This window comes from Castor canadensis, chromosome X (genome assembly GCF_047511655.1).
Source record: "Castor canadensis chromosome X, mCasCan1.hap1v2, whole genome shotgun sequence".
NCBI classification, from domain to species: Eukaryota; Metazoa; Chordata; class Mammalia; order Rodentia; family Castoridae; genus Castor; species Castor canadensis.
Window position 1 is genome coordinate 94,590,365 of NC_133405.1, and position 26,309 is coordinate 94,616,673.

Here is a 26,309-nt window from a genome sequence, read left to right on the forward strand (position 1 = left end):
GGACCCCTAGATATGCAGCCCTTGCCAGGCCCCTATACAAGCTCCTAAAAGATGCTCAGTGAGGCTCTCAATCCCTTTTAGAATGGGACCCTGAGAACATAAAAGCTTTTCAGGCCCTCAAATGGTCACTCCAAACAGCCCTGGCATTGAGCTTGCCCACTCAAGACTGCTTCCAGCTGTATGTCTATAAGAAGGTGGGGGGGGGCACCCTAGGGGAACTAACCTATGAGAGCCCACTCTACAACCACTGGGATATTTGAGCAGAGAACTAGACAATGTCACTAAAGGATGGCCAGGGTGACTAAGGGCCCTATGGGAAACCTGTCTCTTGATCCCAGAGGCCCAGAAATTAATTCTTGGACAGCCCTTAACCATATATACTCCACATGATCTAGGAGGGCTTCTAAGAGCTAAAGGAGGACTATAGTTATCAGACAACAGACTACTTAAGTATCGGGCCCAATCATTAGAATGTCCAGATGTGAGTCTTTGGGTGTGCTTTGCTTTAAATCCAGCATCACTCCTCTCCACTGAAGGGGAGCCACTCATGCATTCCTGTGAGGAAGTGGTAGCTGAATGTTATTCAGCTATGCCTGACCTTTTTGACCAGCCACTCCCAGACCCAGACCTCACTGTTTTCATGGTCAGAAGTTCATTCATTTGGGAGGGAATTAGAAGAGCAGAGGTAGCTGTGATCTCTCTCACTGAGACCCTCTGGGCTGAACCTCTGCGTCCTTCCACTAGTGACCAATTGGCTGACCTGATAGCTCTCACCAAGGCATTACAACTATCTGAGGGAAAAACTGCCAACATCTATACAGATTCTAAGTACTCTAAGCCCATGTGGCTCTTTGGAAAGAGAAGATTGTTAACTACTGAAGGATCCCTTATCAGACATTCCAGGGAAATCTTAAACCTCTTAAAAGCAGTTTTTCTTCCAAAGCAAATAGCAGTAATTCACTGCCCCGAACATCAAAGGTCAGAGGAATCAGGTTGCTAAGGGAAACCAGAGAGCTGACATGGCAGTGAAGGAGGCTGCCAGGAGGCCTTATGTTTAGGCCCCTCTCTTGTGGGAACAATCCCTCCTTCCTTCCGAATGCCCCCAATACTTGCCTACCCAACTTTCACAGGCTTCAGAGAGAGGGTATTGTTTAGCTCATAGAGGATGGTGGATAACTCCTTAGGGCAAATTATTTCTCCCACAGAGTAGCCAATGGAAAGTCCTAAAAACCCTACATCAGACCTATCACCTAGGGGTCCATAAGCCACTCTCCTTGACAGGGCAGTTATTTGAGGGGTTAAAACTTGGAGATACTCGCCAGAGTATTATTAGAGGATGTGAAATCTGTCAGTGTAACAACGCCCGCAACACTGCCCTGCCTAACCCCGGAACTCAGAGGCAGGGAACATATCCAGGGGAGGACTGGCTGCTTGACTTCACCCACCTGCCAGGGGGCCCAACCTCTAGGTTGCTCCTGGTTCTAGTAGATACCTTTACTGGGTGGGTTGAAGTGTTCCCCTGCTCCTCTGAAAAGGCCTGGGAGGTAATTAAGGTTCTAATTAGTGAGATTATCCCTAGATTTGGACTTCCCTGAACTCTCCAAAGTGACAATGGGACGGCCTTCTGAGCCGAAGTCATTCAGGGAGTCTGTAAGGCTTTGGGAATCAAATATCATCTCCACTGTGCCTGGAGACCCCAATCCTCACCTGTCTCAGTTGGCTCAAGAAACTCACCTTCCCTGGCAAAAATTACTACCTCTATCCTTAATCTGACTTAGAAATACCCCAAATAAAATGGGACTTACTCCCTTTGAAGCCTTGCATGGGAGACCCTTTCTCCAAAAAGATTTAATTTTAGACCCCAAAGTAACAAATCTAGTGTCTCATATCACCCAATTAGCCAAGTTTCAGCAGGTCCTCTCTGAAGTAGGGAGAGAGGAGCCCCAAGGTCTCTCCCTGGCTGCCTTTTGTCCTGGAGATTTAATCCTTATCAAACTTCCCCATGACCCCCAGGGTCTCTCTAACTCCCCTTGGGAAGGGCCATACCTGGTCTTGTTATCTACTCCCACAGAAATTAAGGTCGCTGGGCTAGACTCCTGGATTCACATCTCCCAAGCCAAACGTTGGACACCAGAGGCTGACGCATCCACCCTGGAGTGGGTATCCTCCTCCACCAGCCTACTCCTGTGAACCAGTGGAAAACCTCAACTATCTCTTCAAAAGGAATACCTCGAACATGTAGCTTATGTCTTCACTTTCTCCCTTTTTGTGGGCTGTTTATATTCTGGTCCCCTTTATTCTGAGTGTCAGTTTGTGGGGAACTTCTCCCTCCGAGTGAATATGGCCCTCATGAGTAGTCTTAAGTGGTGGGTATCTCATCCTGTGTACCCTGCTTTTTGTGCTCTCCTCCCTCTTATAGTCTGCACCTTGGCTGTGGGTCCTCCTCCCTGCCCCCATGATTGCAGTTACTACAATGCTGAGCCTGGTTGTTGTAACAGCAACTTTCTCTGTTTAAAAAATGGACAACTGTATGGAAAGGCCTTAGGCCCAGGCTTTGTCAGCTTGTATGGTCCAACCCAATGCTTTGGGAAAGCAGACCAATGGGTCTGTTGGCCACAGGAGGGGACAAAGGGAGAAAATAAAAAAACAAAAGAAGCTACAAAAACAAAAGTTGAAATACTGGCTGACATGACACATGAGGATCATGTAAACTATGTATGATGGAGACTCTCATTTCCCACTCCCCCTCCCAGAAAAAAAAAAAAACAACCCGTGGCCTCACCACCCATGGATCTAGATCCCCAGCTATACAGGTTACTCAACTCTGCCCATCATCTTTTAAACGCCACAAACACCACTTTGGCTGAAGATTGCTGGCTTTGTCTCTCTCCAAGCCTCCCACAGGTATTGGCAACCCCCATGGACTCACTTGAGGCCTCACCAGGTAATAAATTAAACCCTCCCCTAATAAGACCTAATATTACCAATATAAAACTAATTCACCCTGCTCCCCAATGCCTCCAAGTTTACAGGGGTCAATTCCACTGGGGGAAATCTCCAAGAGCCTTTGCATCAATATCACACAGTCAACAAATGACACTCAGTGTTTGTTTTCTCCTAGAACTTATTTTGTTTATGGAACTGCCGCCTATACTTGCCTACCTCCCAGCTGGAAGGGAATCGGTACTAAAGCTCTCCTAACCCCACAAATTGATGTTGTCCCTGATAACCAGGGTCTTCCTATTCCTGTAGTGATCTACACTCAAACAAAGAGAGCTATCCAAATCATTCCCCTACTGATAGCTATTGGGATCACTGTTGGAATAGGTATAAGCATCGGGGGCACCTCCTTGTCAGTCTATACCTATCAAAAGCTGTCAACAGAATGTAATAATGACATAGAACAGGTCTCACAGTCCTTAGAGGCTTTACAAGACCAGGTAGATTCACTCGTGTCAGTAGTGCTTCAAAATAGACATGCACTTGACCTATTAACTGCTGAGAAGGGTGGAACATGCCTTTTCCTAAACAAGGAATGTTGCCTTTATACTAACAAATCTGGGGTGGTCAGAGACATGGCCTGCCAGTTAAGAGAATGTATTACAAAAACGAGACAAGAGCTAGCCAACGTGTGGTCCTTCTGGAACCACATATGGAGCTGGGCTCCTTGGGCACTGCCTCTGGCTGGCCCCCTTTTTATGCTCCTTCTAATACTCCTATTCAGGCCTTGCATAATAAATGCTCTCTCCAGATTTATATCTCAACAAGTCCAAAAGATCAAATTCCAGTGCTTAGTCAAGGAATACTCACCTCTGCCTACACATGAGCCCTCCATCTAGTTCTATTGTGTCAACCCCTGAGACAAGTACCACCACCCCTAACTTTTCGCCCTATTGCCAGCACAAAGCAGCTAGACAAGTCATTGCCCCTCACCCCAACAGCACCTAGGTACTTGTCTCAGAGGGGGGACTTGTTGGGTCTGGGAAGCTAAAGGACAGATGAGTGAGTATCCCATCCCCCATGGAGAGCACTATGAGAAGGAGTTATAAATCTGCATTCCTGTACCCTGAGGAGGAGATACAGGGTCTCATAAATCTGCCACAAGGCTGATAAAAAAACACTTTCAAGGTTGTTCCCCCCACCCCAATAAGGGGCAAACAGACCAGTTCATCTAAGAGAGCCCGCGTGTACAAATCCACAGCCAATAGAAACAACCCACCTACCCCTAACCCAGAGTTAAAGTGTCCATAAAAAGCCCCAGCCTTCACCTGAGAAGGGAGCCACCGGTTTCTGAGGTACGCTGCATTGCCCTAGTTATAACCTTTCCTTTCTCTCTAATAAATCCTACTCTGTGTACCGGCCTTGGCTCACAAGTCAATCGGTTGCCTCACGAGCCAGTTCTCTGGCCTGCAAAGGTAAGAACCCTCGAAACCGACCCACAACATTTCACACTGGCACATAACACACGTGTGCAAAACCATGTCAGGATAGGATAGGAAACTTTTTGCAGTCATGAGCCTGCAGGCCAAAGAAGCTCCAACAAAGTGCCCATACCTATGAACCCTCAGCAGCTGCAAATACATTCAGCAAGCAATAAAATGCTGAGGGCCTGCTCCAATTCAGCCAGTGTGAGAGAAGGTGGGCGCAGGAAATCAACAGGCATATTTCATGGTCCAGAGGTAGACAAGTTGGGAATCAAGGTAGAAGTGACCAGGTGACTTTCCTGCTTACAGACATAGAAGTGGCAAGTGACGGACCCTAGGCAAGACCCCAAGACCATTAGCTACAAGTCCAGAGTGCTTGCTTCTAGGTCACCCTGCTACCTGTCTCGGTCTGCAAGTGCACTCACAAGTTCTCTGTCCACAAAGGAAATAAGAAGTTTCAGGCTCCAACATCTAGAATGCTAGGGGAGGATGTCCACTTGAACTTCTGCCCATTATACACACACACACACACACACACACAGGAACTCACAGAAGTCATTCAGTTCCAGATAAGTCAGCTAGGAAGTAGCTGAGCCTACCAAGTTAAGATTTCTCCAGTACCTCCTCTGTGCCAGAGGCATGCCACAAAAAAGTAACTCCCTGCTGCCAGAACTGTATGTTTATGGCTCATTTTACAGGAAGCACCAACTAGCTCAGGAGAGACACTGTGTCCCTCCAAAGCCTATCTGAATCTGTGAATGCTTTGGCTGTGGTGGAAATAAATACCCAAATGGCTAATGTATAGTTATTAACAAGTGCAGGCCAAGAAGCTTAGTACTACCCAACAGAGGAGTGAAAGACTGGGAGAAAGGATACCTCCAGTTGCATTGTAGAGGAGGTGACTGCTAGAATCCTGAAGGCCTCAGGCAGGAGGCTCCACAGGCAATTAGAAAACAAAGGATTGGATGACCTGCCTTAGCCCCAGGGGCCAGGGTCATTTCCCCTGTGGCCTGCAGTTCAGTCAGCCCTCCCAGCTCACTGCATTGCTACTACAGAGTTAATCTTCATTTGGCTAGGGAAAGGCTGAACAAGGGCGGGATTTCCGGTGACTGTGAAATGAATGACAGGGCTGAGGGAGAGGCAGGCAAAGGGGTTTCTGGAAGGTGCTGAGCAAAGAATAGTCATTGTAACATTTACACAAGTTCTTTGAGCTTTGAACTGTATGCAGATGAGCCAACCCCCTGTGAGTCTTTTGCTCTGCAAATCTGAAACTAAACTGCCTCCTCTCACCCAGCAGAGTTTCCTAGAAGTGAGTGGGAAAGCTTCAGTTTTAGTTTTTAGGACTACTGAACTGAATGGAGTTGCTGGGTCCTAGAGCACACCTGTTGTTTAGGGACTGAGGGATAGAGAACCCCAACCTCCCCCAGGCTATGGAGAGTAGCAGCAGATCTTTACTCACTCCTAAATTATGCTAGATCAGGTGACATTACATTCGATGGCTGTGTTCTTGCATGGTCTCTAAATTTTGCACCAGGACTGCACAGTGGGTACCCAAATTTGCACCAGGCAAGGTTTTCAGTGGCAGAAACTCAGAATCAGGTCTCGCAAGCACATGACTAGGGTCAGCCTTGCACATGAACCCAGATCCAGCCAAATCCAAAACCCCCACTGCTTTGCTACAAGAACAGACTTCATCCGCAGAGTACCTGAGGGCTCCAACCAGCCTTGGGAGAGTTGTTTTCAAATTTCACCACAATCCAGAATCAGAGTGACTGGGATTCATGCCTTGGCAGAGTCAGGAGGGGTGGGAAAATAAGGTTACTATATCCACTGAGAATTAGCTGGCAAGGCCTCTTCATTCTGATTTGCTGTGGCCCCACTGGCAGGCACTCTGTGCAGCTGTATGCATGGAATGAGTATTCCTTGCAAGACAAGTGTGTCTTCCCCAGCACAACACATTCCTCAGAAACTTTACTACCCCTCACATAGCACCAAACCTCAAATCCAGGCTCTGGCTTTCCTGCGGTGGAACATCCAAATGGCAAGGTTTCTGGGCCTGCAACCGTGTTCCCTAACACAGCTGCAAATGCACAGTGGGCAGTGGGCTGGCAGGCATCATCCCTTGACAGAGCCACTGGGGTAAGATGCCAGCATCAGCAGTGGGCAGTCTTGCATGAAAAGCAACAGGTTGAATGGCATCTGCCTTGGGGCCAGTATTTTGGCCTTGGCGACCACGTGCAGAACAGACTTGGCCGTGGTGAGCGAGAGATGAGGATCTACCTGGGCAAACGCTGGCCCCTGAGAGGTGGCCAAGTCCTCCTTAGGCATAAAGGCACCGTTCTAGCTTTCTCGGGGAAACGATTTTGAAGGAGTGAGGGAGTGCAGAAGGGCAATCAGTATGAGCCTGCAAACAGGCTCTCCGGACAAGCAGGAGTTATGCTGCCTCCAGGGAGGCAGGTAAACAGCGAAGAACTAATGGAGCTTCCTGAAAATCTACCCGGTGGCACTTGGACAAGGAGAAAAAGTCTCTACTCACTGAAGACTACATGGTGCAGTAACTCTGGAGCAACCTCAGGCTAGAGAACAGACTGTTGGTGAAAAAGTGGACCCAAGCCTTCCAACGCCGACTATACATAAGGAAAGACCCTCACCCGGGGTGATTAGGAGAAAAAGGCAAAGCCCACAAACAGGTAGTGAAAATCAGGCCTAGCCCTGGACTGGTAAATCTTGCCCACAGACTATTTGACAGCTGACACCTTTAAGTGTCACCTCAAAAGGTGTGACGCGCTTCGAGAAACTCCTTTGAACATTGACTTTGGAATCAATAACGAAAGACAGGACTGTAGAATAGGTACAGTGTAGGAGGGTTCTTGTGGAAGGGGGAGTGTGAACAAGAGGAGATGGAGGTGAGGGAATATGGTGATAGGCTTCATATACATAAATGAAACAGAATGATAAAACCTCAAAATAAAAATGTATTTTACACTTATAGGAATGAATATGTGCAAAAATACATGAAACATCAACAATAATTTTCAGCACTTCCTTTTATAGTAAAACCATTCCATAATAAAAAATTTTATGTAAACTCCACTAACTAAATAGATAAAGTTTTTTCTTTTAAAATGTATGATGCAGGAGAAATGGGCAAATCCCTCCTGTAACTCTGACCAAGGAAGCCCTGGTTCCTTCACAGTCTGTCAAGACCCAAAAATAGCTTGGCCTATGTTATTTCACGTACTGTATTTCTCTGAGAATTCTAAACTCACTTGTTCAACACACATTTATTAAGGTTCGCTACATGACAGGCATGATTTCAGTTAACCTGTGATGCTTGCGTGAACAAATCACAAATTCCCTTGTCCTTTTGAATGGTACACACAAGAGCAAGAACACAGAAAGTAAAATGTGAACTCTTAACATAAGGAATTGTACAGCAAGGTAAGCAGTGATAATCATTTTGGGTACAGGTGGCATCGGCTCTTTACACAGAGCCCAGTAAAGAGGAACAGGTCACTGGGAATGCTGGCACAGAGAGGGAGTGTTCACTAGTTTAAGGTAAGCAAGGTAAGCTTCAATGGAGCATGGCATTGGAGGAAGGATATGAAGAAAGAGAGAGACTTGTCCAGGCATAAGGACCAGCTGATACAGACTCTAAGGCCTGTGAAACTCCTGCATGTTTGAGGAAAGGTATAGGAGCCAGCATGTCTGGCATGCAGTGAGCAAATAGGTAAAAAGGAGGAGACAAGGTTAGAGAGATTAACAAATACCAATTTACATAGGAACAATTAGGAAATTTAAGGAATCTGCTTAGTGCACATGGGAAGTGCGAGAGGAAGGAGAGAAGCATTGTGGGTTTGAGCAGAAGAGTGACATCACCTGTCATGCCTTTACAGAGGATCAGTTTGATTTCTTCATGTGTTGAGAACAGAGTGAATGCGGGCGACAGAGGTGGGAGCACGAAGATCAGAGAGGAATTTGTTCTTGCAAGTAAAGCTGGAGAGGATGCAGGCCTCGACCCTGGTAACAGGAGATGTGATATGACAAGAACTGCTCGCAGTCAGGCTGCATGTTGAGACTGACCCACAGAATTCCTATTGGTTTGGGTGTGGCATGTCAGTGAGAAGCAAGGCTTACCTGGGATGTTTTCCTGAGCACAGAGCAGACTGGAATTGGTATCAAGTGATATGAAGGGGTTTTACCAGTGGGGCGGCTATCAGGAATTCAGTACTGCACATGCTGACCTAAGATGTTTCTTTGACATCCTTGTGAATTTTGAGTTGTAGTTGCATATGTAACGCAGGAATCTGGCTGAAAGGTCTATGCCTCACATACATAGAGGGCACCAAAAACTCATGAGTCTACTTTAGCTCTGCTTAGGTAGTGAGAAAAGACAGAAAAGAACAGCACTTAACAAACAGAGCCTTGCAGTGGAACAGGACTGGGCAAAAGAGAACACAACTACAGATGAGTTGGAAAAGTCTGCACTAATAACTTGTAGAGGAGAAAGAAAATGTCAAAGTACTTTATACACATGTGTGAAACAAGCATAATGAAACTTGTTAAAAATTGTTTAAAAAGGGAAGAAGGGAGGTAGAGAAAGAGGAATAAAGGGGGTGAATTTCTTCAAAATACATTATATGCATGCATGGAAATATCACAATGAAACAACTGTGCACAAGAAATATACACTAATATGTATAAAGACATGGAAGTGCACACTGCTCAAACGGATGATGTGAGGTCACATAAGATGAGGATTGAGAAAACAGCCATGGCATTTGCCAATGCAGATGTGCCTGGTGACATTTACAAGAGCAGTTTCTTTGGAAGAGTGAGTGATCAAACCTGTTTTGGACAGGTTTAATAGAGAATGGGCTGGTGAGGAAACAATAGTATGGAGAAGTCTTAAAAGGAGTTTTGCAACAACAAGGAGAAAAAATGGTATCATGAGTTGGGGAAGAGAGTCAGGAACAGTTTTACTTCTGTTGGGAGTAATACTGGTGTGCTGAAGGCAATGTTGCAAAGGAGTGAAATCGATAGCACAGGGGTGGCAGAGAGACTCCTTGCCACAGAAACACTGGGTAAGCAGGAGGGCACAGGGTCCTTGTGTGAAGATGAGGGCTGGAGCATGCATGTGGACTTGCAAGTTCTGGATTAGGTAGACATCCAGTAGACATTCTGGCCACCTGAATTCAGCCACATGAGGTCAGGCACCTGTGGATTCCTTGAGCCTCCTTTTCTAAGGAGTATCTATTACATACCAGGTGCACACACCAGGACAACTTGCTAGCATTTAATCATTCAAAGAACCACCATGTGGGGAATATCATGATCCACATGCTACAAGAGAGAGATGTGCTGCACAAGGAGGATAGATGGAGTGGCCAAGGTCACTTAGAAAACAATAAGAGAAGTGAATCTTTGAGCCCGAACAGTCTGCTTGTCCAGGTCTTTTGGTAACAAAAGGCTCAGACCTGCTGGATAGTCAGCGTGTAACATTTCTCTTGCAGCCCCTTATACTGGTCGCAACCCTGTGCTGTGAATAACACCTGCTGGCAGTGACCAGGTGGAGCCACAGTCTGCATGTCTGGGCACCTCCCTCGGTTTGCTGTGAGCAGTGCTCCATCAGTGCATGCGTGGCTCTGTTCTGAGTCTGAGGTTGAGGCTGAGGAGCAGCTCCTCTCTGTGATGCTGACTTTCTTCCATCAAACCCTGCTGTGATGAGGGCCCAGCTCCAAGAGGAACAGTGACCCCACAACTACAGAAGTGTCCTTCCACTGCTTTTCTGCACGCACTTACTACCCAAAGACCTGTTACCTGACCAAGCCGACATAGCCAGCACAGCAAATTGCTTGGAAGATTGAAAACCCTGAACAAGCTTACAGGACACTAGGCCACTTGTGCCATTATCACTTAGACTATTGGCTACAACCCCCCCACACACACATGGTGTGATCGTTCTCCTGAAAGTGTAAGGGGTGTGTGTGTGTGTGTGTGTGTGTGTGCATGTCTGTGTACATTTATGACTGTGTGGATGTGTGTGTCTTCATTCTGTCATCTTCCCACTCCCTACTAATTTTGTCAGGGACTGATTCCGCCTGAGATGACCCCAAGGAATAAGATGCAGCCCCTCATTCAGGGTGAAACTGGGAGCAGATATAGGTTTTACAGGGCTGGTTTACAGGGCTGGGTCTCAGGGTGCAGAGTCCAGGCTCATCCCAGGAAAGAATAACCTTTTTCTGTTCTATGCCAGGGAGAATGAGGCTAGACCCCATCAGAAGAAACATCAGTGGAAGTGCTAAATTGGAGGGAACTTACTTTATAGATGAGCCTCTCTAAGGCACACACCCAGAAATTGCAGACAAGGCCTTTGGGTTCCCACCTCCCTACTGATGGACATTTTACTATCTTTAACAGTGCTTGTTGCCTGTTTTGAGAAGCACTCTCCTACCAGTTTCTCCCTGGACCTGTGGCTGCAGCTGTGGTCAATGTTGCCAGATTTGGTTTGGAGCACCCCTGGCCCATGGGATGCTGAAACCTGGAGAGCTGCCAGGACTGAGGATGGGTACCTCTGAATCCCTGATAAATAGCACTTAATGTAAACCATGCAAGTCTAGTGGAAGCATGCTAGTCTCGTGCTAGAGTGTCTACTCGATACATCACCTTGGACGCCCATTCAAAGTTATCTAAGTTATGCCACCCTGACTCTACACCTCCAAAATCATCAGTAATGTCTCCTGTTTTGTAGACATGTTGAGAGAAATAGATCAGTTGATCTTCAAAAACTCCTAGAGTGGACCTGGACATGGTGGTTCATGTCTCTAATCCTAGCTACTTGGGAGATGGTGCATTGTGGTCCAAGGCCGGCCGCCAGGTAAAAAGCCAGACCCTACCTGAAAAAATGAGCTAAAGAAAAAAGACTTGAAGTGCAACTCAAGTGAAGGAGTTCAGACAAACACCTTTGAGTTGAAAAAAAAAGTAACAAACCAAAAATAAAAAGCAGAAAGAAAATTAAAGAAAAACCTCTTAGTCTAGGGCTTCCCAAATTACCTGTGCTGAAACTTTCAACTTTTTCCACATCAGTCACTCACAGATCAATCAACACATTTGTATAATTAGAGGAATATGAATTACTAGAAAGAAAAAACTGGCAAAGACATAGAAAGTCCAAGACCCAATTTTTATCACCAAAAGGACCATCACTGAATGATATAGGCCTTGCCATACATACACTTGCACATTCTGTACTTACCACAGGCTCGCACCAACCTTTTGTAAAGCAGCACTTGCATCAGTAGACTCTGGCACCATGCCTAGTCATCATAGAAATTCACCGATGGCTGCTGTTGCAGGACTTGACTGCAAAACATGTTTCTATCATGAAGGAACTTCAATGACAAGAAGTTGCAACTACACAGAACAAGAAATACAAAAAGATTCAACTGATGACAGTCAAGAGTGTTATGCACAGCAATGGGAAAAGCAGACATCACAGTCATGAAGGATTCTCTGGGCCTTAATGCCCACGGATGGAACCTACTTTGTAGCTTTTTTGTATTCTATGATTGTATGACAACTTCATGATAATTACAAAATTTCTTCAAGCCCTGAAAAAATATTAACCCTAACCCCACAAACCACGGGTTATTTGTGCTAACATTGTGTGGAGCCTTTATTTATTCTCAGATTCTGCTTTTGGAATGTGTGGAGACTTTCACTGTCTAGGCAGGAAGACGATAACAGTGATAACAAAAACATTAACCAATGGTGCACATATTTCTGGCTGCACATACTCACTTATTTGTAAACGTTTGTACTGGTTTTCTATATTAGATACAAACCATTACTTTGACCCACAGCCCATTGCTGTTATCATTGTTGATCTCCTCAGCACCCTTGGCAGAGACTTCTACAGTTGTGTCTGGGAGTACCCAAAGGGTGACACAAAGCACTATCTGTGCCCCAAATCTCCAACAAGCAATCATGGAGACCCCTGAGAAAGCCTGGCTGTAGCCTCCACCTAAAATGATGAGCCCTGTGATGTTGGCACTGCCTCTTAAACAAACCAGGACCCAGGTGCCACAGCAGATCTTCATTCCATATGGACTTGTATGGAATGGCTTGGTCTCTACCTTGCTCCCTATGGTGGATTCTGAAGCAGCTCTACCAAACCCACACTGCTCTCCTAGGAAGGCAGCCCCCTCATGCTCCTTCCTATAATCAAGGTCAATTACAATCAAATCCCCTGTCTCCAACACAGGTTACAGGTAGTGTTTGCTGAGACTCCCATACAGTACTTAATAGGCTACACCCTCTCTAGGAAAAATTTCAAATCAGCCCCATTTTAAAGACTAGAAAATCATACTTGAGGGAGGGTTCTAGCACCAGATGATGGCTAGGAAGCGGAAAGTCAGAAACCCAGGTATACAGCAGCAGGTATGCACATATACAAGGTTAGTTTTATTGTCTATCAATCTGTCTTTCTATCTATCTATCTATCTATGTATCTCCTCTCCATCTTTCCTCTCTCATCCCCACCCCCTCTCCCCATTTCCCCTCTTCTCTGCTCCCCTTCCCCCTTCTTTCCTCTTTCTCCTCTCTTTCCCCTCCTGCTGGTCCTCCTCCTCCTCCTCCTGCTTCTTCTATCAGAAAATAGTATTCCCCCCTCATTCACTTGGCTGTGTGAGATTGGACAAATCCTTTCCCTCCTTTGAGTCTCAGCACCTTCAACTATAGAATGGATATAGCAAGATAACACCTACTCAACAACGTAGCTGGGACAATTAAGTGAGGTACAGTGCATGCAACTGCTTTCTACAGAAAACAGGTGCACAGAAAATATCTTACCCATAATGTTGCACTTAAAGCACTATGGAACTGGTCACATGGCTACCAAATTGGGGAGAAAGGCTGCATGTCCTGTCTGATTTCCCTGGAAGCACAAAAATATCTGTGGTCAGAGGATCAATCCATGATTCTGTAGTCTTAATACATTTTGCTGTAATTTAAGCCCCACAGGATCAAAATTCCACTTCTTTCCACACTGTGTTTGCTGATCTGTTCCAAATACCCTGAACAGGACTTCAGGTGTGCTACACAGTCACAATTCACGTGAATTGCATATGAACGGATTTTTTGAGCATCTAGTGGTCAGGATAAATATGATAATGATGGTGAATATTTTAAGTGAGTGAGGTACTGACAGAGAGTTGCTAAGACTGGTGTCTAAGCTTTTAAGTGAAATATTGTTGGGGAGAGACAGTGTAGGACATTTACCCATGCCTTAATGGCAATAAAACCAGAGCACAAGGTCTGATTAAGTTTCTTAGTATCTCTTTGCTCATATATTAAAAATGATTTACACTGGAAACAAACGTACTGATGTAAAATTTTAAGTAGACAAAAAAATCATCCCAAATTTGGCACTCCGGCCCAAGGGCCAGGGAAACTCAGACTCCCATTTTTTTCCACCTATACTTCTAAACCAAGAAATTTATGTTTTTCCAGTCCTGGCAAGAGAGACACATTATGTTTTCTTCAACAAATGAATATATTTGCTTCAGACTATAGGAGATACAGAAACCACATGAAGTGTGTGGAAGTTTTCAGGTTCTTTAAAAATCTCTCATGAGACAAGGGGGCAATGGAAAAGGCAGTGGATTGTAGATGATGTTGAGTCACACCTGGTTGTTTTCATTGTTGTGATATAGTATGGTGGTTATGTTAAGCAAGGTCCTTATTTGTTAGAACTGATTCCTGGAGGAGATGATTTGATGTGTATACTTGGCTTCTACTATTCCCTGGCAGGGATGTGGTGGGGAGTATGATGGAGGATAGATAAAACCAGAATTAAAGAAAGTTAATGATTGCTGAAGCTGATAGTCTTGAACTTAATGGGCACCTGGCAAGCACTGCATTGTAGTGTATTTTCTGCTTTTATGTGCTTGAAATTTTCCAAAATACATTAAAAATTAAAGAAAAGAAATGCTTGAGTTAGTGAATGAGAGTATAGTGGGAGGCAAGGAATGAGGAAGAGAAAGGCATAAGAAATGGCCATATTCATGGGAATACCATCAAGGGAAATATGAAAAATACCTGTAAATTATCGATCATATGTTGATAGGCACCCTTTCAATTGTAGTATTGGACAGACATAAGACATCCTTAAACGAAAGATGCCCCATAATAAGCAGCAACAAAGACTAAAAGGAAGGATGATCTTGCAAATTCATTAATGGACTGCATTTTGTTTTAAAGAGGCATCACTGTTTTTCAATCTTTGCTGTTGAACAATAAACAAATTCCCCTATGGTAAGAATACTGAGGGTGTTGTGTTTCAGGTTCTTGAACCTAAAATAATCTGGGTGACAGGAATTACTATTACAAGAGTATGGTAAAAAAAAACAAGTGAGATGTACAGTTTTCTGGGGAACAAAACTCTACTACATCATTTTACCCACATCAGCACTATTTCCAAGACAATAGCAATATATCAAAGAAACCTTGTACACATTTTAGGACTTCCGCCTTGGGGATGCTTTAGGCTTGAAGATCCATTTCCTTGGGGTAAGTGGTGACAGTCTTTGCAGAGTGCCCCGTTAAACATCACAACTCTGCTCATAGTAGTCAGACAGGATGGTATGTGAGACAGGTGTCCAAATTGTGTTTATATGGGTGGCACACGGGAGTGTTTATGTATATACAGGTGTGTGTGAACCTCTGTGCACACATGTGTATGTGTGTGCATGTGTGTTTGTGTTAAGTAAAGTCAAATTATGTGGAATTGTGGTGCTCCCTTCCTAGAAAGGAGTGAGAAACTGTTCTAGTCTGCATAAAGTACTTTTTTAAACCAAATACATAGTACAGTGACCTGAAAAAATTGTTACACTTATTTTCTCATCATTAAAAAGATTCCAATGTGCACATTAAAACAGTCTCTGGAAATGAAGAGAGAAAAAAGTTGCATATTTCCTGAACAGTCAAAACTGCACTCTATATATTGCTATATATGCTCTTCCTTATAATATTCCATGCATACGCCTGTTAGTTATCTAGAGATCATACTAACAATTAGGTTTTAGGTCTTATTTGCTTTTTCTTTGATTTTATTTTGATTTGTGAAGTAGGCGATGTAAAACTGAACACCATTTCCCCAAGTATTGAAAAATTGCAGTTCTGACAATGATACAATCATATGTAATTAAACTGGCCCTGGAAATTCAGAGCATCTCATTTTCAGAGAGCACCTGATTCTACCAACATGGAGCCCGGAGTCTCCAGATCACTGTCAGATTGTGAGGTGGATCCTGGCAAAGGCAGGGGAAGACAGTGTGATAAAGGGACCACCCCTAACACACCCTACACACCCTACAAATGTAAAACATGCTGTTACTAAAAGTGAAATACATCCTCAAAAACCTTTTTGGGTGTTGCCATCACAGTGGACTGATGCAAAGAATCAGTTTAACTGTGAGCTAGCCAAGAGCTGGCTGTAAGTCACATTGTACTTAGAGTGGGATTGTGCGCTGGGTGAAGAAACGATGTAAGTAACTCCTAACAGCAGCACATGGTTCAGAGAGGATTTATTACAGAAAAAATAAAACAAAATATCCCAACTGAATTGAGGAATAGAATGAAGTAACTCCTTATCAACAAAAAGTAAAGGTAAATTTTTGTGCAATTAGACCTTTTGTATTTCTATGGTCCATATGAAAGTATTTCGATCATTTATGTTAAGAATTACCAGGGCAGATGAAGAAGAATGAAATCTTATCATTTGCAAGTAAATGGATGGAACTGGAGACCATCATTCTGAGCAAGGTTAGCCAGGCTCAGAAGGCCAAAAATCATATGTTCTCCCTCAGATGTGGACTTTAGATCTAGGGCAAATACAGCAATGTGGTTGGACTTGGATCACATGACAAGGGGAGAGCACATATGGGACATATGGGGATAGGTAAGAAATCCAAAACATGAAAGCATTTGATGTCCCCACTCCAGAGGAATTAATACAGAAACCTTAAAGTGACAGAGGTCAACACAAGAAGGGGATCGGAACCAGTGTAAAGATCAGTAAGAGATGAATCAGCTTGGGTTGTACCACATTTGTACATTGAAGCAATGCTAGGAATCTCTCTGTATAGCTATCCTTAACTCAACTAGCAAAAACACTTTGTCTTTCTCATTATGCTTATGTCTTCTCTTCAACAAAATTAGAGATAAGGGCAAAAGAGGTTCTGCCTGGAAGTGAGGGGGGAGAAGGGAGGGAGTGGGGGTGGGGAGCAGGGGGGAGAAATGACCCAATGTATGCCACATGTGAATAAATGAATAAAAAAAAAGAATTACCAGGGCAGGGGGTCGGGGGAAGAAGGAGGGAGCGGGGCGGGGGGCGGTGGGTAGAGGGGAGAAATGGCCCAAACAATGTATACACATACGAATAAATGAATAAAAAAAAATTACCAGGGCAGGTATTGGCTAAAGGCCACAATCCCAGCACTTGGGAGGCAGAAATGGGAGGATCTTGTATAAAGCCAGCCTGGGCAAAAAGTTACTCAACAAATAATCTGGCATCATGATGGTTCAAGCCTGTAATCCCAGCTACATAAGAGGAGGATATATGAGGGTTTTAGCACAAAGCCAGACCCGGAGAGAACATAAGACACTATGTGAAAAATAGATAAAGCAAGAATAGGGCTGTAGATGTGACTCAAGTTTTAGGACAATTACCTGACAAATGGGAGGTCCTGAGTTCAAGTCCCGGTACTCCCCCAAAAAAGGATAAAACCTTATTGTAGCCAAAAAGTTAATTGCTGTATCAAAAGACAGAAATGATCATTATGGTAAATTATACATGATACACAATTGATCCCAAATTAATCACTACTATTTCACACAGTTAACTAGACTCGTTTTTAGTAAACAATATTATTTATGGAGCCAAAAAAGAAATGTGAAATAATTTGTAATAATTGTAATTATTTGTAATTGTAGTAAACACCTAGCTTTCATATTTCGTGTTAAAGTAATATTGTGTGCACTGCTAATTATGACACTCATGCTTTCTAGTCTCCCATGGTTGTGTCCTATGTATGATAATGTAAAACATTGGTCATCACAAACTTTATTTTGTGATTTGTAAGATTTCTAAAAATTGTCTTCTCATTTCAGTAGACTGGTTTCACACCATATGTTATGAGTCTAAATTACAAAGTTACATTTTCCTCTTTATTATTTTTGGGTTTTATTATCATTTCATGGCCAAAAATAATTATTTATTATGTAGTGGTAGATAGTCTCCAAATTCGGATGATATTTTATGAGCATATTTTTCATTTGCCTTTTGAACTTTTAGATGAAATGCTTTTGAATTTTCAATATGTCAAATGTGTGAGCTCAGCAAATACACACATGAGGATCATTTAAATTATTTACCATCAATTGGTATAAATTTTACTTATAAGAACCACAAACATAAGAGAATGTGACTGTGGTTCATTTGATACCCTTAGAAACAAAGAAAAGTTCTGGCTAGAGAGGACTCTTGTGTCTGACTGAAATGGAATAATGATTTCATCTCCTCTGTAAAATGGGGATGATAACAGTAACTCACTCACTGAACTAATATTTTTCATTTAGCTAACAGAACATTTTGAAAAGTTGATGTGCACTACACCCTCTTAAAGGAAGTATAGGTGGAGCACTTAAGAAAAAGCAAAACTCCCTGCCCTTGGGCTACTTTGACCCATAGAGGACATATATTAGAAAGCAGGCAATAAAGTCAAGAAAAGTTAATGGAGAGGGAAACAATCTCAGGTAAGGAAGAGAGATGGACAAGCGTATTGTTCCCTTAGATGGTGGGTTCAAGGAAAGCCTCACTTGGTGACATTTAAGCAAAAACCACAATGAAGACAAGGTAAGATATAGGGGAAGACAGCTGCAAGTAGAGTAATGTGTATAAAGATCCTGAAATGAAAATAAACTTATGTGTTGAGGTGAACCTTGAGCTTACATACCTTTTGATTTCACAATGCAACAGTCTCTGTTACTAAGCATGGGACATCTCTTTACATATTGAATCCTCTCCACAACACATACCATTATCATCAGCTTCAGTTCACACAGGAGGAATCCAAGACAGAGTGTAGTTAGGTTACCTGTCACAGGTCATACAGCCACAAGTGGAGAGCCAGGATAAAAACCATGTGTGATCCACAGCCCATATTCTTACCTTCTTAGTCCTTAGGTGAATCCCATTTCAGGGAGAATGGAAGAAAGGACAGAAGGGACATGATTGGCTCATATTCACACAACAAGACAGAAACCAAGTTGAGAAAAATTCTGACCTGAGATGCCAGAGCTGAGAGCCTATTTCTTCCTTCCTCAAACATTCACTGAGCCTCGTGTCATGGCAAATCCTGACTGGCACTGTCGATGACACGTAATGGCCACTTGTTAGAAATGAAGAGATACGTTGGGTTTGCGCTCTAATTTGCCATTTAATGTTTTCTCCAGCTGTACCCTTACATTCCCCATCCCAGCGCTGTGTGCCCTGGGGTATCTCCATCTGATGACACTTCTGTCTTTCCTGGTTAACATGAGCTCTTTGATTTCAAGGACAGGCTTGTCTCATCACTCTGAGCCTGGCATGCAACAGACTCTCGGGTGACAGCTTATGAATCGATTTCCAGGTAATTGTCCCTCTGATACACACATAACTAACCGTGGGAAATGAAGTTGTGTGATATATTCCTAGCACAGTGACTGCAATGACAAAAATTCATCACACGTTTGGGTGTCCTGCCTGGGCAGTGCCTCTGTGCTCTGAGACACCCCCCTCCTGATGTGTGGGATCTGAGAGTGCTGCCTGAATTTTGTATCACTGGACCAGGGTATAAATAAGGGGGGAAGGTAGGAGGTAGCCCAGACCCTTGGAGGAGACTGGCCATGCAATGAGAGTCCCAAGTGGAGTGGAAGCCAATTGATAATACTTTCCTTCAGTCCTACTCGAGGACAGGCAATTGTTGCACCCTCCCTTTTGGGTAGATGGTCTCTGGAAAGCGACAGCCAACAGTGGAAACAGGAAACATCTTTCTCTGTGCTCTTCTTGCCCCAAGACCCTAGCATGCAGCCATCTGAAACTTTACAGTCTTCCTTCTCCCATCCTGTACCTCTTCCCATGAGCTTTGTTCCACCACTCCCTCCCAATAAGATGGACTGCCTTCTACAAGCCCATAGGCAGTGGACCCAAACAAACATGGAGTCAAGCCTTTGAAACCATAAGCCAGAGACCCTTCCTCTTTTAAGTTGATCTGGGTCAGATGCTTGTTACAGCATGGAAAGCTGACCACCAGATGACAGGTGGAACAGCTTTTTTTTTTTTAACCAGGGTACTCTGAGCCTCCGAGATGATAGCTTGCTTAGAGTTAGAAAGATGCTTAATAATGGCGGGAAAGGATAACAATTCTCTCTAGACTCCCAGGCAAATGCTCCTGCTAATCATTTTCTCTGAAGACTGATTTCAACCTGTCAACCTACAGTCACTGTGGGGAAATTAGAGAACTGATGTGAGTCTTCTCTCCCAGACCATGCTGCTCTTCACTCAGATAATTCAAGTCAATTCACAAATATATTCAATGCTCTTAAATCACTAACATCCTTTGGGGGTGGGTGGGTGTGAGGCATCTACCGGATGCTACTTCTGGCCCTGGGAGAGCTGACCCTAATCCTGAGGTTTACAGGGGAGTTCATGAGTGTCCCTGAGACACTATTATAGCAGTAAACATTTCACTGATAAATAGTAATATTGTTGGGATTGGAAAGGAAGGGCCAAATGCTCTGGAAATAGCAGCTTTCCTGGGCATTGTGGCCTTGGAGTCTGTTTCTATCTAAGGGAGGGAAAATTCTCCTGGGCTGTGAGCTCCTTGAGTACACAAATTGTACTCTGTATTTCTCACAGCACAACCTTGCACAATATATAGTGAAAGGATTGATTGATCTGTATTTGTTGGCTGCATGGTCCTGTTCATGAACTGCTTAGTAGGGATGATCAGGTGAACTGGGTTATAACTTTAGAGAACTTTAGAATACTAAAGTGGTCCTTTTTTTCTGCGGTATCCTGCTGATTTTAAAGCGGGGACTGGGAGAGCTGTGTGGAGGGTAAAGGTTGACATTAAGACCTTTTACTTTATCTGATTTGAAATGTTAGGATTGTTATTTCAAATTTTTGTTTTTTGAGTGATATAACTAAAGCTCAGAAAGTTTAGTATTGTACCTCTGTCACAAAGGGTGCAAATACTTGATTTGAGATCTACCTCAGCCTTAATCCCTTGCTTATGCTTCCTCTCCCCTAGTCTCCACTTTACTCTCAGAGATTAGATTCTGAAAGTCCCTGGAGAATTCTTGCCAGAGATATGGCATCACTGTAAATCCCCACCTGCACTTCGATTAACCTTTTTTTTTTTTTTTCTGTAGACAAGGGGCTTAAAGCCAGGTAAAGCCTAAGGCTCCATTGTAGGATCTTTCTGCAAAATCTGTCGCTGTGGGTGTCTCCAGTAGAATGTGTTTCAGGAAGAGGTTTGTCTGCTGGGGCAGGACAGCGGGTGTCACTCATCACTGCTGGAGGGCAGAATCCGGGGCTGGGGGCCGCACGTGGAGAGGGGAGGGGCCACGGGCGGCCCCCTCGTGACCAGCCCCGAGGAGAGGTCACAAGAGAAGACTGACGTTCCATTATCACGCGCCTGGGGCCCAAGGTAACCAAGGCATTTATATATAAACACTGGGGCTGGGGGCGTTACGGGGGACCGTTGGAGACGGGAGCCCATACTTTGGGGTCGCGCACTTGGACGGTGGTAGCCATGGGCCGACGATGCTTGGAAGGAGTGAGCAAGGAGAAATCCTAGGAAATGAGGGGTCAGAAGAGAGAAAAAAGGTGTCAGAGCACAAGAGCGAAAGATCGTGAGAGGGCGCTAGAGCGTGGCGTAAGCTTGGCGGTACGGCACAAGATGGACCACACCGGGCCCAGAAGCATAGGTAAGATAGGACACTTCCTTCCCCCGAGTCCATTTTCCAAAGGTAACCTCCTGTCAGCCATATTTAAGATAAAACGTTGATCCAAGTATTTTTAAGATAAGGAGGAAAGAACGTCAGAGAAAGCTGTACCAATGCGACGCTGCGCAGGGCACAGAAAGGGCAGTCAGAGAGAGGGTGTCACCTTTAAAAAAGAAGTTTCCATTGCGGCACTATTCACAATAGCCAAGTTATGGAAACAGCTAAGATGCCCCACCACTGACGAATGGATTAAGAAAATGTGGTATCTATACACAATGGAATTTTATGCAGCCATGAAGAAGAACGAAATGTTATGGAATTGGAGAACATCATTCTGAGTGAGGTTAGCCTGGCCCAAAAGACCTAAAATCGTATGTTCTCCCTCATATGTGGACATTAGATCAAGGGCAAACAACAATGGGATTGGACTTTGAGCACATGATAAAAGCCAGAGCACACAAGGGAGGGGTGAGGATAGGTAAGACACCTAAAAAACTAGCTAGCATTTGTTGCCCTTAACGCAGAGAAACTAAAGCAGATACCTTAAAAGCAACTGGGGCCAATAGGAAAAGGGGACCAGGAACTAGAGAAAAGGTTAGAGCAAAAAGAATTAACCTAGAAGGTAACACACACGCACAGGAAATCAATGTGAGTCAACTCCCTGTATAGCTGTCCTTATCTCAACCAGCAAAAACCCTTGTTCCTTCCTATTATTGCTTATACTCTCTCTTCAACAAAATTAGAAATAAGGGCAAAATAGTTTCTGCTGGGTATTGAGGGGGTGGGGGGGAGAGGGAGGGGGCGGAGTGGGTGGTAAGGGAGGGGGTGGGGGCACGGGGGAGAAATGACCCAAGCCTTGTATGCACATATGAATAATAAAAGAAAAAAAAAAGAAGTTTCCATCCTTTCCACCCTAAAGCTCTTGTTTCCCCCTCCCACTCCCCATCTTTCCTCCTTCTCCTTTCCGCTCCCCCTCCCCCCGTACCCGCATGATGTGATCGCCTTTAAACCAGGTAACCTCGGTCGGCACACTAGCTCCGGGAGCCTCTGAGTTGAGGGGGTGGAGCCCGCAGCCGCCGCTGGCTGAGCTCAAGGGCCAGTGGGAGGGGTCCCGAGGGTGCTAACGGCGCGCCGCGGCCATGACGCCTGGCACATCATTCACAGAAGTTCCTGTCTCCTTCCATCTACAGGCGCAGGTCGCCTTCTGACGCATTTCTTCCCAGGCCGGGGAGTGGGCTGATGGCCCAGATTGGAGACGCTTCCCCGTCCTCCGGCTCGGTAGCCCGTAGGAGTTCGGGCAGCGGAGGAGGAGCCTCTGCGGAGCAGGCAGCAGAGAAGGCGGGGACAATGGAGGAGGAGGAGATGGGGGCGGCGAAGGCATACGCGGTCCAGGAAGCTGAGATGAAGCTGGAGTCAGGGCAGGAGCCGAACCCCGTGCCTGAGAAGAACTTGATGTGGAGCGGCAGTGGCGACGCTGAGAAGGTGTTCCCACCAACCCCCTCTAGCTGTCACAGCAGCAGCTCATCTGCTTGCCCGCGTCGCAAGCCCCGCCCTCGGCCCCAGTCCCGGTCCCGCTCCCTTGGCCGGCCCGGGCTCTTGGCCCCACCCCCACCTGCCATCCGGCCCCAGTCTCTCCCACTGCCGCAGCCACCTCCGCCCCCATCGCGTTCCCCCGCCTGGCGCAAGTCCAGGCGTAGATCCATACCTGGGGCCAGGCCCCAAACACGGAGAGGCTGCTCTGGTAACCCAGAGGGCTCTGGCTATCGAGGCCAGGTTAAATTTGATCCGGGTCCCACAGGCTGCTTTCATGTGCAGAAATTTAAAGTAGCCAAAAATTGGCAGAAGAACCTGCGGATGATCTACCAACGTTTTGTTTGGAGTGGGACCCTGGAGACTAGGAAACGTAGGGTAAAGCCATGTATCTGTCATGTATGTAGCACCCATATGAACAGACTCCACTCTTGTATGTCTTGTGGCTTTTTTGGCTGCTTTACTAAGAAACATATTCATAAACATGCAGAAACAAAACGGCACAACTTAGCAGTAGACGTCTATTGTGGAGTTATATATTGCTTTATGTGTAAAGATTATGTATATGACAAAGATATAGAACAGATTGCCAAAGAAACAAAAGAGAAAATTTTGAAAGTATTAACTTCCACCTCAACAGAATTTTCTCATGAACAATTTATGACATTGGGTGTTGAAGAGAAACAATCACCCTGTGAGTCAAACGATCTGGAACCAAAATTGGTGAAACCCAAGAAAAAGAGGAGAAAGGAGTCAGTGTATACTGTAGGCCTCAGAGGGCTAATCAACCTTGGGAACACCTGCTTTATGAATTGCATTGTCCAGGCACTTACTCATACTCCTCTACTAAAAGATTTCTTCCTCTCTGATAAACACAAGTGTGTAATGACAAGTCCAAATTTATGTCTAGTCTGTGAAATGACTTCTCTTTTTCATGCTATGTACTCTGAGAGCCGAACTCCTCATATTCCCTGTAAGTTATTGCACCTGATAGGCATTCATGCAGAACATTTAGCTGGGTACAGGCAGCAGGATGCCCATGAATTTCTTTTTGCGATATTAGATGTGCTACATAGACAGAGCAAATATGATAGTGTTGAACAGGAGGCCAGTAACCTCAACTGCTGTAATTGCATCATAGACCAAATCTTTACAGGTGGCTTGCAATCCGATGTCACCTGTCAAGCCTGCCACAGTGTCTCTACCACCATAGACCCATGCTGGGATATCAGCCTGGACTTGCCTAGCTCTTGTGCTACACTTGGTTCCCAGAGCCCAGAGAAGGCTGACAGCACAGTGAGCAGGGATGACCACATACAAGGAAGCCCCTCACTTACGGATTGCCTGCAGTGGTTTACGAGGCCAGAGCACCTAGGAAGCAGTGCCAAAATCAAATGTAGTAGTTGCCAAAGCTACCAGGAATCTACCAAACAGCTTACAATGAAGATATTGCCTGTGGTGGCCTGTTTTCATCTAAAGCGGTTTGAACTTATAGGCAAACAGAGGCGAAAGATTAATACTTTTGTCTCTTTTCCCTTGGAACTAGACATGACTCCGTTTTTGGCCTCTACTAAAGAGAGCATGATGAGAGAAGGCCATCCACCAACAGATTGTGTTCCCAATGAGAATAAGTATTCCTTGTTTGCAGTGATTAACCACCATGGAACTTTGGAAAGTGGTCACTATACCAGCTTTGTCCGTCAACAAAAGGACCAGTGGTTCAATTGTGATGATGCCGTCATCACCAAGGCTACCATTGAAGACTTACTCTATAGTGAAGTGTATTTACTGTTTTACCACAAGCAAGGTCTAGAGAAAGACTAGTCTTACCAGAACATTCACCAGAAAAGAGTAAAATAAATGATTAGGTAAAGATTCCGAAGTGACACACAAATCCACCTGAAATGGACAATGACAAAATTATTAATGATGTTTAAAAACAGAATATTTAGAGATTCTTAAAATTTTAAGAAATGTAAAATGAATTAAAACAGTTGAAATGAAAGTTTACAAAAAGGTTAGTGAAAGAAACACTTTAAAATGTTGGAGAAAAAGGAAAATCACTTAAACATTCCAATGTTTAAAATGAAAAGTAATATAGATTTAAAACATTTAAAGCATAAAATCAAAGGCTTACAAAGATATGCCTATAGTGATTAAGTATATATTGTCACAATATGAAGAATGGACTGAAAACTCGAGTCAACTTCAGAAAAATGTCTTAATAGAAGAAAGATTAGAACCATTGAAGACAAAAAATTTTGTTTTAAAGTGTTCAAAAAGAAAAATTAGAGAAAATAGAATTTTAAAGTATGATAAAAACCTTATATAAGTTCAACTTGAGAGGTTTAAATGAAAACTTCAAAATTTAAGGATGATATTTTAAGGGTAACATAAAAATAAGCTTAAAAAGAAGAACATTCTCATATAAAATGACAATTGAAAGACATCAAATATTCAAATAAAAAAGTAGTTAAATGTTTTGAAGTTTTATTTTTTTAATTAAGCATATTACAATATAAACGGGTATAAAAGAAGTAAATGGAAGAGATAGGAATAATAAGACGAAGGGTTTGTGATGACATATATTATTTGAGGTTTTTTGTTAATACATAAATACAATTTGGAAAAAACAGACTGTTTAACCCTTATCTCACCATCCAATTGTGAGATGGCTGCAAAGCCTGAACACTAGCCCACCTTTCCATGTTCCTTCTGATTATCTGAAGGAAAAAGAGCTACTTAGGCAGAATCAACTTTTATATGAGAAAGTTAAACATTAGAGACTTTCCCATTTAGATCTGCATTTTTTCATAAAAATTCTTAGCTTCTAAAAGGGGGCTTTTGATAATTTGGAGGCTTAAGAGAAATCAGATCATTACTGTGAAGCTCTGGTTTTGGTATTTGTGCCCCATGGTCTGATAGAAGAAGTGGCAGGAACCCATGTCTGAGGACCTCCCACCCTCTCTGCTTTCAGTCTTTCCCCTCATGGGGAAACACTTTAATTTCCACACTAGAAGTATGGGTTTGGGCTTAGCAGTCCTGCTCATTCCTTATTCCCTCTTTATTTCCTTATCCCCTTTACTCATGCCTCATTCCCTGAACCCCACACTTTCCTAGCCTTACCTATGTCTCTGAGCCCCAGCCTGCAAGGCTCCTTCCTTAACTATTCACCTAGTGGCTTTTACTCCCCCAAGACCCAACTCTCAGATGACTTCTTGGGAGCCTTTCTGGGATACACTAGGCTGGTATAAATTAGGTAATTGTTCCTCCCTCCCCATCTTTATCCCTCTTATTGTGCCTCCA

The 26,309-nt window shown here is 44.1% G+C and overlaps 1 protein-coding gene and 1 long non-coding RNA gene across 4 annotated transcripts in view; one reads left to right on the plus strand and one right to left on the minus strand.

Annotated features, from left to right (window-relative positions):
* Positions 1-22,664, minus strand: part of LOC141419578 (uncharacterized) — an 84,576-nt gene extending 61,912 nt beyond the window's left edge. Inside the window, exons 1-5 of one of the 3 annotated variants that reach the window (XR_012444216.1) lie at positions 22,459-22,664; positions 18,770-18,851; positions 17,154-17,236; positions 13,275-13,359; positions 11,680-11,837 (exon numbers count right to left, since the gene is read on the minus strand). This is a non-coding gene — a long non-coding RNA (uncharacterized lncRNA). The remainder of the gene's footprint in view (positions 1-11,679; positions 11,838-13,274; positions 13,360-17,153; positions 17,237-18,769; positions 18,852-22,458) is intronic. The other 2 variants (XR_012444215.1, XR_012444214.1) reach the window with 2 other exon arrangements.
* Positions 22,665-22,712: 48 nt separating this feature from the next.
* On the plus strand, positions 22,713-25,485 carry LOC109677604 (ubiquitin carboxyl-terminal hydrolase 51-like). Its single transcript, XM_020153497.2, has one exon. The coding sequence runs from the start codon at positions 22,713-22,715 to the stop codon at positions 24,825-24,827; it is 2,115 nt and encodes a 704-aa protein (XP_020009086.2). The 3' UTR covers positions 24,828-25,485.
* Positions 25,486-26,309: the final 824 nt, after the last annotated feature.